Source organism: Panulirus ornatus, chromosome 68 (assembly GCF_036320965.1).
Source record: "Panulirus ornatus isolate Po-2019 chromosome 68, ASM3632096v1, whole genome shotgun sequence".
NCBI lineage: Eukaryota > Metazoa > Arthropoda > Malacostraca > Decapoda > Palinuridae > Panulirus > Panulirus ornatus.
In genome coordinates, this window is record NC_092291.1 from 20,295,580 (window position 1) to 20,311,513 (window position 15,934).

Consider the following 15,934-nt stretch of genomic DNA (forward strand, 5'->3'; position numbering starts at 1 on the left):
CATGAATCAGATTTCAAATTCTCAAAAAATGAATTTGCAAGGAAAATAATTTCAGAGAGGAATGACAAGATAAAAGCAAGTATGAAAATACAAGGGACTGTAAAGTTTATTCAATACCCACTGAAAGAAGAGTGTTTAATAAAAACACACAGTTTACTTTTTCTCCCCAATCATATCATGACTATTTCAGTGAAAATTAAAAAAGTAAACCTGATGAATAAATCACAATCATAAGTAATAAGAATTGCTTGAAAATTTTTTCATATTCACTCACTAGCCTCACAAGATGGAATCAAATACAGTCAGCTATCTTCAAAGAAAAATCCTTATTTGGCCCCATTTTCACAAAAAAATTCTCTTTATATTCCTCTTGTGAACAATCACAAATATGGAAATATCATCAAGTTCAAATTTTGAAAAATATACTGTGCTTAGGTAAAAAGTAGTATCAATTCATGGTTGAAGATTACTATCATGAATTATAACACCAAAGTTATGAGTGAAAAGAATTCATTAAACAAATACCAGTATTATACACAAAATAATTTATCCTAAAACATACAGGCTGTGTCTGTAAGGATGCAAAAATGGTATGAAAAAGACTTTACAATTTAATTTACCCCATCTTAATTCACACCAAGAAATTTTTTGTGTATTATAAGTACACTAGAACAAAGTCAAAGCATCAGCATCTTTTTTTGAAACATTCAGATTTACAAATCAACTTCATTATGTATACAAATCAGTATCACTGTCATGAATGAGAAGTGAATAAATGATAAGGTACACAAAATTTACCACATTCATTCTATGATATGTGCACAACTGTGATCCTAACACTAACCTATCACTGCACTTTCAATCTTGCTTTAGCTCATATGTATCTTTTTGGCTTACTGCCCGACTCTTCATTATGCGTGAGATAAGTGATGGGGTAAGTGTACGCAGGATGATGGCAAGTTGATGCGACACAGGAGCCAGCACCAATTCCTCATATCCACTAATAAGACACCCAATAATTTGTTCTGCAACTTTTTCTGGCTTCATACCAGATGCTGTTGTCACATCCATGGCTGGAAAAATATCAAGAACTAACATTAGAGTATTCAGTTTTAACAATAATTCAACTTTTCTCATGGAACCAGAAAATAAAAAGTATGAAAAAAATGAAACATCCTGTGACAAAATTCAGTATACTCATTGTGGGATGTAATGAAATTATACATTATTTTCATACTTGATCGCCATTTCCCGTGTTAGTGATGCAGTGCCAGGAACTGATGAAAATAGGCTGCATTCGCTCAACCATTCTTAGCTGCAACATTCATTCTCCAGCTATCCACAACCAGTCCCTGCTGACCTCTCCATGGTTTACCTTAGATGCATCACATACCCTGGTTCAGGTCATTGACAACACGTCGACCCCAGTACGCCACATTATTACAATTCACTCTATCCCATGTATGCCTTTCACCCTCTTGCATATTTAAGCCTCAATCACTCAAAATATTCTTCACTCCATCCTTCCACCTCCAATTGTGGTCTCCCTGTTCTTGTTCATTATCTCCATATGTCCAGACCATTTCAGCACACACTCTTCAGTTCTCTCAACCACACTTTATTACCATGCCTCTTTTACCTTTTCATTACTTAATCAAACCCCCCCACACTGCCTATTGTCCTCAAACTATTCATTTCCAACACATCCACCATACCCAGCACAGCCTTATCTATAGGCCATGTCTTGCACCCATATAATATTTTTGAGATTACTGTTCCTTCAGACATAACAATTTTTGCCCTCTCAGATAACTTTCTCTCTTTTCACACATTCTTCAGCATTCCCAGAACCTTTGCCCCTTACCCACCCTATGACTCACTTCTGCTTCCATGGGTCCATTTGCTGCCATGTTCACTCCCAGTTATCTAAAATACTTCACCTCCATTAAGTTTTCTCTATTCAAACTCAACCTCCAACTAACCTTCACATTTACTCTAAACTTCTTCCTTTTACACAGTTTTCCAAACATAGTCACCAAATCCCCAACAGACTGCATACTTGTCCCTCACCACCCCTGTCCATAAAAAACTGAACAACAATGGTGACATCACATCCCTGCCACAGACCAACCTTCACTTAGAACCATTCACTCCTCTCTTCCTACATGTACCTATGACATACACCTCTGATTTGATAAAAACTTCTCTGCCTCACTGCTCATTGCTGCTTGACAAAATATGTATTGTAAACAATTGTAAAATGATCCAGTTTAAATAAATCACCAACCAATCAATTCAGAAACCCTCCTAAACATCTTGGTAACTACTAACAAAATGCATAAGTAATTATCAATATTACTTAGCAACCCAGGACGAATAAAATTCATTAGCATTATTTATACAGTGTGTTCAATGCTTGATTAATGATTGAAACAACTCAACAAACAATTCTGAAACACACTTACTTCCATAAGCTGAACCATCACCAGTAATGGCATTGACAGACAGATTTGTAGAGATGTATCCTGGACTTATGACCGACACTCGCACATTGCTATCAGCAACCTCTGCACGAAGGGAGTCAAAGAAACCTTGCAGAGCATGTTTGGAAGCTGCATAACATGATCTGTAGGTTTCATATATCACTAAATCATTTGGTAAAAATATACATAGTTACCAATATGAAACATGAGGGGCCATGTTAAAATGAATTAAAATCAAATTACTGTCTGAAGACAAAACTGTCTACCTCTGGTGAGAACTAATTTTTTTAAATAAAAAGATGTTTTTGTAAGCACGATCTTAAAACTTTCATCAGTGCACCCACAAATTATTCACAATACCAAAAACGAAATTATCAAGATATTTGTCAAATAATGTGGAAAACTATTAAAGGTTCAATGATGAAAATTTATACCGATGAGACTGCATTGGATTATAATAAATGGACAAGTGAGAAAAGGGTAAGTCTGGTACCTGAATGATCTAGATAGGAACAGATAAACAAAGAAGGGTAAATATCAGGAAATAAAGGAAATAGATAATTTCAGACTGTTTATGGATAAGAATGAAAAATCCAATTGTCTAATGAGAAAAATGAAAACCTGTATCACTAAAGAAGCCTTACCTCTACACTGGTAAAAGGCATACAATTATTTGTACAGTAACCTTTACAGCCAAGATGAAAAATAATGTACTAGCTTATTTTCCTGATCTCAAGAGAAAAAGATCTTAAAAACAGTAGAGCAAGATCCCTGAAAGTGCCTAAAGAAATTAAGGTATGACCAAGGAATTAGGATTACATTCTCCCTTGAAGCAATACTCAGAGGAGAATTTAAAAGTTGGTCCCTCAGAAACCTAATGAACACTGAAGAAATAATAACTGCACATCATGAAATGAACTCAAGAAAAGATGATATGATCACACTGATGATGTAAACAAAGAGGCAAGTTTGTCACAAAAACATTACATTATGAAACTGGGCAAAATAAAAGTCTCTCCCTCAAATGCAGACAGGTAAACATATACAGTAAATACTCCTCACCTGTATGGAATGGCAACCTTTCCCTGGACACTGCTTATAGCCACAATATGACCAGATTTATTCTTCAACATGCTTGGAAGAACAGCTGTAGAAAAGTGGGAAAAAGAAAGGTCATCCTTTATACAGATATCTTTAATTCATTAATTCATCAGTGATTGATAAATCTATATACAGCCTCTCCATTGTTTGAGACCTAATCTTTCCAATCAGTGAACAGCTAGTCCTTTGATGAAATTAGTATCAAGTGACTAAGGATAATGTTAGCAACGAGCATACTAATCATACTGCTCATGCATATACAACATATTATTTGGAAATAAATTCTCCCTTTTTTATTCATCCCACAGAGAGTATCTGAGAGTGGGTGCTGTTGCTATCTAGTTGTAAATTATCCCTATTTTATAAGATCTTCTTACCCAATAACAGGCAATATTTGATTAAAGAAATATAATATCTTTTGTATAAAATATATACAACTGCCATGATGAAATAAGATACTTGCCTTTTGTTAGAGCCACTTGTCCAAAATAATTCACAACCATCAACTTAATATCAACACTGACATCAGTGTTCATGGCTGCACCTCGATACGAAATGCCAGCATTGTTAATTAGCACATCTATATGGCCAAGAGATTTTAAGAGATCCTTTACCACAAAAGGAATGGTGCTTAGTTCCTCCAAGTCCAGTTTGACGATTGTGGGAACATGGAGTTCAGGGGGCTGAAATACAAAGTAACATTACATGTACATAACATATGCAGAATCTGCATCCAAGCACTTTATATAAACACAGCCTCCCCCTCTTTTCCTCATCAAAAGCTGTATCCCTTAAGGTTCAGTCCTGTCCCCTACACTTCTCCTTTTATCAACGATTTTCTCCACACATAATCCAACGCATTGATACATTGACGACTCAACACTGCATTCATCCACATCCTTTAATTCTGCTCCCTCTTCTCTCACTCATCTGCATCTCTTCTTGACAGAGCTTCCTCAATAAACTTGGCCTTGGACAGGATATCTCAGAAGGTACACAAAACCTTGTTAAATTTAATGCCTCCAAGACCCAATATCTACCCATCCCTCAAAAACTCCATCTCAACTCTCATCTCTCCTTTGACGGTTCTGTAGTTCCACTTCTTGACTCAATGAACATAATTGGTATTACTATAACATCCACTCTTTCTAGGAAACCCCACATTATGGGAATAGCTAAGTCTGCCTCTTAAGAAACTGGGTGTCCTGTTTAGATCTCGAAACTTATTCTGAACAGCTGCTCCATTTATGCAAGGGATTTATTCATCCTCATATAAAGTACTGCTCTCACATTTAGGGTGGTTCTAGCTCTGTATCCTTACTTGACAGAGTTAAGTTGACTGCAGTCCGAATTATAAATTGTACCAGGCTAACTTCCAAACTTGACCCCCTTGCCCTACACTGTAATGTTGGCTCACTTTCCCTGTTCTATAGGTATTACTTTGGTTTTTGCACCCAAGAGCTGGCTGCTTGTGTGCCCCAACCACTAGCTAGACCATGCAATACTCGGCAAGCTGCTGTTTCACATGGTTATTGTGTGGCCATTGGCAGCTCAAGGGTGGGGCGTTTTGATACCTGCTTCTTTCCCTACACATCTTTGCCAATGACTATGACCTGGAACATTTCAAAAGACAGGTCTTTCACTTTCTCAAAAATTCTTACATATTTTCACTTGTCTTTTTTTTTCCATTTCATAATTCTCTCTATATTTCAATTAAGGCCCCCCTCCTTGATGTGGACTTTGTCCGGGACTGGAGCCTTCAACATATAAAAAGAATCTACTCAGACTGACCACCTGCTCATCCTGATAAAACTCCAACTGGCCCACCCAACCCACAATGCCATAAAAAAAAAATTACAAAAAACTACAGGAAAGCAGATTGGCCAAAAGTCACAAAGTACATGGAATCCAAGCTCTAAAATTTTACAGCAGATGATTTCTTATCCCTACACCATGCAGATGCACACTTCACCACCAAAACATGAAATTAAGCATAAGATGTATTAAAAAAGGTGCAAAGAAGTATAAGAGTGGTGGATGAATGGATTAAGATGACTGAGGACAAGCTAAATTCACACAGCATGAGTAAATTAAAATTACATGATGGAATTTTTCAGAGATGAGGCCCTACAAGTATAAGACAGAATTTTTGAAAGATGGGGCCCTGCAAGCTTAAGACAGAATTTTTCAGATATAGGGCCCTACAAGTGTAAAAGCCCCACCCCATACAGCACAAATATGCTACCTACTCAATGAAAGGCAAAATTCAAATTGGCACCACCTAACTGCAAGTAAAAATGTTTAGTTACCCTGGCTTCACACTTCCACATCCAATACTCAGAAATACCCCTACGCCAACATACATAATACTGACAAAACATATCCACAATAGAATTACCCAAAAAGCACTTCACGACTACTCTTGCAACTTAGTATTAAACAATGCTCCATTAAACATTCACCCATCAGAAATAATACTTCCCTAACATGTATGAGTCTTAATTTTGCATCTGCATTCTAGCCATCACCCATCTCTCCAGCATTACACAAACACCAGTTCAATGTATCAAAAGTCTCATCATGCCCAAGATGTAACTTCTTCACTCAAGACGCCAGGCACTTCTTCCTCACTTGTCTTGCGCTCATACATCATCACAGTTTTCTACAGTGGTCCTGTCCAGGAGGTGAGGCTGGCCTACTGGGAGGTGTGAAGGGGATTCTGTGGTTCAAACATGCAGTACATCTTTAGACATCCAAAGGTGAGATACCAGACAACAGTGGTTTGCAAATAAGTCTAGCAAGCATACTTGTGAGATGCTTTACCTAGGCTTGCATTTCAAGAAAGGTTTTCAAAAAAGTATTCAAGAATTAAAGTAGCCCATAGAGGATGGCAGAAGTCATGCACACATAATAATGAGGAGAAGGAAAGAAAAAATAAGATATACTGAATAATCAGTATACAACAAAATTACTGTTATAGCAACACTGAAATTCATCTTAATTGAAAACTAAGGTAAGAAAGCCACTTATCCCATCAGAATTAATGAATACAGACTAATCTACAATACATTACCTTGTAAGTCTGTAAGAGAGTTTCCTTTATCTCATTCAGTTTTTCTGTATTACGAGATGCAAGAATTAATCGGGCTCCTCGTTTATAAAAAGCATGAGCTATAGCTTCTCCAAGACCAGAACTAGCACCAGTGATCAATACTCTCTGTGGGATGAATAAAAGAAAGGGAGAATTAATTTCCAGATAATATATTGCATGAAGAGATTTGGTTTATTCCCTGTATCATAACCTGAGTCATTATTGAGAAAAACTACTCTCGTCAGTTTCCAACTACTGCACATATGGAGAAAGACTATATCCATCTGAAGTCAAAAGAAGAGAATATTAACTTTTTACATCTTAAAACTTCATTAAAATCAATCAAATAAGCATTCTTCTTTATTGAAGTCATGATACAACTCGGATCTTCAAAGTGTGCATACCACAAACCCAACGAGACAAACTCTACGGCCTCTAACAACTTTGAATTCTGATTTCTGAGAGAGTTTTGTAAGCCTAGATACAGCATGCATAAAACCTAAAGCCAGATTTTGCCTTGGAGCTCAGATTAAATCTATGAATGTTCTAAAACATGGTAGTACAGTGGCTTTGCATTACAAAAAAAATTATAGGCACTGCACTGAACTCCACACAAGCAAAACTTTGCCATAGTGCTAAAGCTTGCTAAGGGAAAGCAGGACCATACTTAAAGATCTCTCTACCTAATAAACACCTGATAGCTCTTACTTATAACAGCAGAGAAATAAATGGGGCAAGTGGAATAGCATCCATATGCATTACTGTGTCTTAGTTTTGGAGTCAGAAATTAAAATCAATTTTCTGAGTCTGAGTCCACCCTTGCCCCACTGCTAATTGCAGCATACCCATGCAACTGCATGAACTCCTGGAGATGGAATCCTGGGATTATAAAGTAATGATACATTCATTAACGTATAACCCCACAATCCCTTCTGAGGCTCCTACAGCTTCAAGACAGCACTACAATCAGAATTAAGGAAAGAATGGACTTATATAGAGCAATTAATGGTGACTTTTCACTTGTGGAGTCTAGTAACACCCAAAAAATGAAACGAAGATTCTCCAATGTAGTCCCACCTATAGATGCTTCTCAATTAAACCATTCCATAACCATCTACCATCACTAGGTACTTATTTCTTTGCAACACCACTAGATACTTCTCAACCAAACCCCTCCATAACCATCTACTATCCCAAAGTAGAGATAAAAATCTTACCACAACCTCACACTTCAGAAACCTATATTCACGGATATCACCACCCCACCTTTTTTTTTTTTTTTTGTACTAACAAACAAAAAATAACAAACACGTACAGACCAAGTACTTAATAAATGTCCTCCCAAACACTACCCTACCAGATGTAAAGTCATCAGAAACTACACACCTCAGATATATAATACATACTTTTTCCCATCTGCACTGAGGATAACACCCATTATTCCAACATTGCAAGAACACTTCAACTAATCACAAAACCCCTCATGCCCACAATGTAACTACCACAATAAAAACACTGAACACTTACAGCTCACACGCACACAACATCACCATCTTTCATGAATTATGAATTATGGTCCACCCTGGTGGACTCCTAGGGCATGAAAGTGTGAATGGGTGGGAGTAGGTGGTGAGAAATCCTCCCTTCCTGCAATACTTTCTAAAAGCAACAGACCAAAGAGCCAGGTGAGGAATTTTCTTTCTAAGGCTCAGTTGTCTGTTCTTGATGCTACCTCGTTTGTTGGAAACAGTGATTGGGTATAAAGAAAAATGATAATAATAATAATAATAATAATATATATGTGTATACAAGTGGAGGGGTCGTCCTTCGTCTGTTTCTTGGCGCCACCTTGCTGATGCGGGAAACTACAGCTCCCTATCCACATCCAGGCCCCACAGACCTTTCTATGGTTTACCCCAGACGTTTCACATACCCTGGTTCAGCTTGCCATTTCCTGTGTACGCAAGGTAGCATCAAGAGCAGATGACAGAGCTTCAGAGGTGAAAATCCTCACATACATAAAATTAATCACCCCATGACCCCTTTCTGAAAGAGTTCTGGTGTTATGCCAGGACTCCTTTTCCAGGGGCTCCTGCAGCTCCAAGACTGCACTACAATCAGTAGCAGAAACAAGTAGACTCCTTTGAAATGAGAAGTCCTTTGATGACACCGTTCTCAGTTTCAGCAACCGAAAATGACAGTCTTGCCAATGGTGACTTATCACTTATGGTGTATCCTGCTCCACTTTAAACCACATATCACCTGCCTGGTCTTCTGCCCTTTCAAAAGCAAATATAACAAAGTTGCAAACTACTCAAAATAGTGCAGTCAGAACAATTACTGACTGCCTTGCTACCACAAAGACAGGAAAGTCACGAATGTTCAACTGTGTCTATTTTTTGTACAAGCCATGCACCTTTAAATCTGTAATACAAATATTATCAGAATGATAAACATTAGTAGATAAAAAAGGCAATTACCCTATATACTCTACTCAGTAATAATGCATCCACTCACCTTCCCACACAATGCCTTATCAGCAAAGAAAGCCTGAGAGATCACCATCTGAAGGGATCTGTATATCATCCGTACTGCAACAACTGGACCCATTGCTGTCAAAGTTGCCCAACCTGCCACATTAAGTGCATTATTATCTATCTTTATACCATAAACTAACCATTATACACACAAGTATCATTTTTCATATCAGTTACCTCCTCCTTTATTATACTCTTAAAATATACAGACGAAGAAGCAACAAAAAAAAAACGTATAAACTGAAGGCACGACAATTATTCTACCACAATAAAGTATTTCATATAAAGTTAAGAAGCACCATGTCCAACTGCTTTCACAACAGATGAAGGATTCAGCTTCAAATATGTTGAGCCAAGAGGATCCATGCTGCTAGTCTGCTTCACTGGGTATCGCATACTCTACTGACTTCTGCCCTTGATCAACTTCTCTATATGTTAGCTTCTAGGATAACAGTGTTGCCAAATTAACTAATCCACTAAATTTCTGTGGATATGAATAGATGGAACTAAGGTTTCTAAATCATCGTATTCTTCAAAAGGGCAATGAGAGAGAAGTTACTCCATTACAATACTAAATCATATTTTTTTTTCTTTCAATTCTTTAGTAAGGAAATCAATTTGGCATATATACTTGTAATGAACAGAGAATACATACTAACATCAAATATCTACATGGCACCTCAGAGTAACTCATGATGATGCATATTTACAGCTATCATTACCACTCTGCTAAATACTTTATGGAATCTTTTACCAGGTAACACACATTTTATTAGAAAATACCTAGAAAATAAATACTGTATATATCTCTTCTCTAAAAGCAGACTATATGACTATCACTACCAAAATTACATTGCTTCATTTTGACAAAATTATGAATGGCATACATTTAATTTGTTCTCATGCCCAAAAGATGTCATGTATCATATCTTTTTCAAAAGTACAGCGTATGGACACCTGATATATTATGCAGCTTTCATAAAGTATTAACACTTCAACTTAAATGAAAGTGTTCGTGTAAAATCATTCCTCCACTGTAAGTGAAACTACAGCAAAAAAAATTGATACACAAAATTTACTAAGAAATACATTACAGTGTTGTATGTATGCAGGTGTGGGCTCTAGATGAGAATGTACAGAAGAGGGTGAGTGTGTCAGGAATTAAATGTTTGAGGACAATATGAAGTGTGAGGAGGGTTGATCAAGTAAGAAATTATGGGGTAAGAGAGTGGGTGGTAATAAGAAGAGAATGGATAAGACAGCTGAAGGTGTGGTGCTGAAATGGTTTGGACATATAGAGAGAACAATGAGGAGAGGATGACAAAGAAGATAATGTATCAAAAGCAGAGGGGACATGGAGAAGGGAGAAACTGAAGTGAGGAGGAAAAAATAGTGAAAAAACGTTTTGAGAGCTCTGGACCAAAAAAAGCAGAAGGGTGTAAGGCATACATTGAATAGGATGAAGCAATGTGGTATACAGGGGGTAATGTACTGTCAATGGACTGAACCAGAGCATACTAAATAGTCAGTAGAAACCTCAAAGCAGGGCTGCAGTTCCGATGCATTACACATGGCAGCTAGAGAGGGGATATGAGAGAATGAGGTAGTTTTCATTTGTTCATCAGCAACCACTAGGGTTCTGAGCTCTGAAGACACCAAAAAACATGTTTTCATCTGTTCATCAGGAACCACTAGGGTTCTGTGTACTGGAAACAACCAAAGACCCATTGTGTTTCCATAGAGAAATAATCCTTTAAGGCAAAGCTAGGGCTCTTCTGGGTACACATCCTTCAACACTATTCCCATAGCACATCATCAGGACAAGAGCTGGGACACGACTACCAACAACACAAAATTACAAAATGAACAATACACCAGCAACAACAGAACTAAATATACGGTTGGTAATTAAAGGATTATTCAGGTTCCTTAAAGGAACAATCCAGTGAGATACTGCAAGGAATCACTCTGGATAAATATCCTCTGACTTTCTTTCCAAAGTATACTGTCAGTACACTTGCCAGGACGTGGGAGCTTTGGCCTAAAGATCTATTTTCACCTCCCTTGCCAGTAGTACAAGATTATGAGATGACTTCAGTCACAAGATGATAGTTCAACTGCAGCCATTAGAGTTCTTTGTACAGCAGACAGTCAAAGCCCCACTGAGGTTCCAACAAAGTAACAAACTTAGTAAAGAATTGAGCAGTACAACAAGAGCCATTAGGATTCTGTGTATTAACGACAATCAAAGTCCCTGGTTCTGTGTATTAAAGACAATCAAAGTCCATGGTGGTTGCATAAAGGTGCAATCCCATAAGGGAACTTCAAATTGAAGGGTTTGTCTTTGCCTTCCTTCTAAATGAACAGGCTTAAGAGCCAATCTTGACAGGTGGCACAATAAACAACAAAATTTGTGGAGGGAGCCACCTGGTAGACCATTCTGCTGAGAAAAAAAACTTTGAACAGGTTGAATTAATGTCCTAATCCCTAACAACACAGTTTAGTAATGTCCCTTGCCTTATGTTTAACCAAATTACAGGTCCATGTACAATACCTCCGTCGAAAGTCAAATATACAAAACAATTTAACATTATGAAGCATAAAAGAACAATATAGCTAAATGAAAACATATAAAGAATAAAAAAGGAGTGGCTAGATTGATTCAAAAAACTACATCTTAGGTTGCCATCGCACAGACAGCTGACAGTTTTATCTCTAGGTTCATCAGTTCATAGTACTTTTGATTTATGCAGTGCAAAACCCTAGAATAAAATACAGTAATAATGCCTATCTGATGTATCTTAAGTCGAGAAATGAAAGTATGTGCACTACAAGACAATGTAAGGCAACATTTGATACATTAGCACTGTGCCAGCTGCCAACTGAAAGTGAATGTAGACAGATGGTAACACAGTATTATCTCACCTCCCTGCCATGATGTCATAGACCTGTTAGGACTGCTGTATGAACAATGAGTCTTGTGGATGGCTGTATGTTTAACCATTATGCTTTATGACTATCAGCCTCATCAGGGGTGTATCATTAAAGATAAACCTCAGTTTTGGAGGGTGAAATGCTGTTTCAAACCCCAACAAGCAAGTAGCTTCTAACAAATGTTTAGAGGGTTTTGTCCTTAGGAAATAGAATAAGTGCATGATTATAGGCAATCAAGTTCTTTAGTAAGGGAAATAAAAGCTTCACTTACCAATAAACCATGGCAAAGAGCTCCATATGGCCAGGGCACGTATATGTTTGATTGCCTTGCCAAGGTAGGTGACTAAATATTGCCAAGAATTCACACTTTCCTTCATCTTGGCTCCAATAGATTTACTCCCTACTCTTGATGCATCCTAGCCTGGAAGTAACAATATAATCAATCCATCAAACCTACATCCATTATAGTTCTGTAAATTTTTTCTTTACCAAGATGTCAAATGTAGTAATCTATCCATTATACAATGCCATTTCCTTTAACAGGTACAGCAGGCTAATAGAAATATTTACCTTGTGCTACAAACCTCATAACTGTGGGAAAAGTACCGAAAATTTCTTATGTGCAGTCTGTCAAAAGAATACCTCACTTTAAAAAACATGAGTCCGCAGTCCAGATTTTTTTATCACCTTTTACCGATAAGCAGTATATCACAGTCAGTTATTAAATATCTCTTTAAACTTAAAATTTTAGCCCTAATCATTTTGTACTAACTATTCTAAAGCTAATTACAAACCGCATTGCAACAGAATTTGAATGATTCTATTCTTATAGAATTTAATGCAGTTAATACCGTATTGCCTATACTGCATTAATCCAACCCAAAGAACATTATCTAGAATATCTTAAACCATAAAATACAGTTGTGCAGAAGCATCTTGTGCACTCCCTAAAATGTATACATAACATGTACAATGTGATATACTCATCTTTTATATACATTACTGACTTCATGTAGTTACACATTTTTATCCATATAATATGAAAATTCTAATAACTCAATTAATAACAGAAATTAAAAATCATTACTGGTACCATACTGTGTAAATTTAAAAGGCTGGTGGTTAAATGAGTATGCTATAGAATTCCCTCACACACCAGTTTTTTGTACATTGTTTTAAAACTGTGAAATAATGATGCTGAATTTTCTTTAATAAGACAATTGTTTAATCAAGGTAGTTCAAGAAATTAAAAACAAAGTCAAGGTACAGTCACATTCTAAGTAATATCAATAATGTAAAATTCCATTCATGAATTCAGTTGACAAAGTAACACATCCATCTTATATTGGTGTAAATACTGTATTGCTTATATTGCATTAATCCAACCCAAAAACCATTATCTAATTGAACATCTTTACAGAGCTGCTACAAGTATTTCCTTAAACAGATCTATCTATATCTCCGATGTCTGTTCCCTTCTGGAACTCCCTCAAGGGGGTAACATGGAGATAAGAGTCTCCATAGCTAGTGAACTCCAGTGCTGCTTCTTAGCCTTTAGTGTCTCATCCTTAACAGGCCACTGACAGAGAGCAAATGTAATGCAGGGTTTGCACAGGCTCCTACCTAATGTTCCTCATGACCACTTCTACCTAATGCTCCTGCTTTATGTTCCTACCTACTACTTCTACCTAATGCTCCTACCTACTACTATCTATTGTTCCAATCATTCTGCCAAGAGACATTGCTTACCAAAGAAAAATCTACACTAAAGAAGAATGAGCTGTGTGAGTTAAGTGTAATTGATTTTATTTTGGAGTTGAAACTAAAGTGGTCCAATTATTGGATCAGAAGAGCTGAACTCATTCCTTACTAGATTAATATATTCATTCTGATATTCACAGACTTTTACCCAGAAAAAACATTTTTCTAACCATGAAAAAGTCATTCAAAACAATCCATAGCTTCAATTATACCATCACAGAACTGAAGACATTCTAAAGCCTACCAGATGATTACATCTAATTGTTCGCAACTTACTCCATTCATCTCACTCCATACATGATCATTTCTCAACTTAAGATCTTACTGATTCCTAAGCTGATGATTCCACTGCTTCAACTCATTTTCCCTTCTATCCTCTCTCTAAAACTTGTTATCTCTCTTGAAGCCCCTCTCTTAATTAATTTATATGTAGCATTTCGGACTGGTCAAATTCAATACTGTAGTGCTAAGATGCATTTTGTACCTATAACTCTTTCTAAATGTCACTAACTGCTCTCTTTTAATTTTCAAAACACCACAATTCAGCACAACAATAACATGATCATGATGAGCATACCCATATCATCCACTCCATCTTGGAAAACTAAGATAATATCAAAAATTTGCTTCCCTAAAGCTGGTACCCTAATTTTCCAGAGACCAGGGATTTCATATCTGCAGGGGTTTTACTTGCAAGTCTGGGATGGCTCTTCCCTTACCTCTCTATTCGCCAGAGTAAAATCAAAAGCCTTCTATCTCACTAACTTTCAATGTATCATGTCTTCAATCATCCCTTTATGATTTCCATGATGTTGTTGCCCATTCCTTGTCCTACAGTATTATTTTGCCCACCACTCTTATGAGATATTTGCATGTGTTCTTGTCACCTAAGCTTAGACCATTACATCCAACACTTACCTTAATTTCAAATTGTTATTTGAAATATCAGATTATGATGATCTCGGATCCAGTTGCTTGAAGGGTTGTCTCCTGTGCGAGTCCTTAAGCTATGGGATTTTAGGTGAGATTTCCATGAGTTTTGTTGATTTTTGACATGTTTTATTTACTTTTATATTAACTGTCCCTTCATTTTCCCAGATTTTCTAAGCCCTCCTCAGTAACTACTTATCAAAGAATGAAAGAACAATAATCAACTTTATGCTCCCCTATCTTATTTCCTTCTCAGTACATTATCACTACAAAGCAAGTTCATGTATATTCCAGAGTTAGATCCGATATGCCCTGACACTGGAATTTTACTCATAATCTTTATAACTCACAGTTTTCCTCTTTACGACCCCTACCTTATGATGGGCAATCTATAAATGGATGCGAAATAAAATATGAGTAATGTAATGCTGATTTAGACTCTCTCCACTAAAAACAATTTTCAAAATGAAACATGGAGAACTTTTTACAGTTCTTTTACAGTTCATCAGCCATACGCACTCGAACATAAATCTGCATGATCCTGCCCCCAGGGTCAAAACTTGAGAGGTTTCCTTCCTCAAACCTCAGCATTTCGTCTTGGTTCACAGCCGCATTCACTATTTTGTTTTGCCCTCTCACTCCATGGTTATTTTCTCTATACCACAATACTCACGTGAAACAATAACTGCCTTGCACGCTATGGTAGATGATCTAAAGAGGGCTAAATCTTGTGAATCCCACCCACATCAGGTGTTCACAATTCCCCTCAAACGTCCCACGAACAGAGAACTGATTGTTGTCTGGATTCTGGTCACTGGTGCAGTCAGCTGCTCTGTTGTAAACAAGATATGACAAGTGACGTCATCACCACCATCCGACCCCTCTATAACACTGCTCAACCAAAACAAACATACATCACATGAAGCTGGGTATAATAAAGCAGTCTGTACCTTGCCTAGTCTCCATTGATTTTGCTGATATATTAGTTTAGAGATATATCATTCATATGTATGGAGGAAAGTTTTTTCAAGGGGTACTGGTGAGAAAAAAATTCTAAAAGCTTCCATTTTTATTTGTCCAGAGATTATGTTGAGTGA

The 15,934-nt window shown here is 36.9% G+C and overlaps 1 protein-coding gene across 2 annotated transcripts; it reads right to left on the reverse strand.

Annotated features, from left to right (window-relative positions):
- Positions 1-82: 82 nt before the first annotated feature.
- Positions 83-15,684, reverse strand: LOC139747380 (dehydrogenase/reductase SDR family protein 7-like). 2 transcript variants are annotated; one of them, XM_071659637.1, is made up of 9 exons: positions 15,511-15,684; positions 14,826-14,914; positions 12,418-12,567; positions 9,193-9,305; positions 6,658-6,801; positions 4,048-4,267; positions 3,546-3,630; positions 2,466-2,626; positions 83-1,073 (listed from the first exon to the last, which is right to left on the reverse strand). In XM_071659637.1, the coding sequence occupies exons 3-9, from the start codon at positions 12,521-12,523 to the stop codon at positions 859-861; spliced, it is 1,044 nt and encodes a 347-aa protein (XP_071515738.1). In that variant the 5' UTR covers positions 12,524-12,567; positions 14,826-14,914; positions 15,511-15,684; the 3' UTR covers positions 83-858. The 2 variants fall into 2 exon arrangements, with proteins under 2 accessions (XP_071515738.1, XP_071515737.1); XM_071659636.1 differs by lacking the exon at positions 14,826-14,914 and having other exon boundaries at positions 15,511-15,683.
- Between the last annotated feature and the right edge of the window lie 250 nt (positions 15,685-15,934).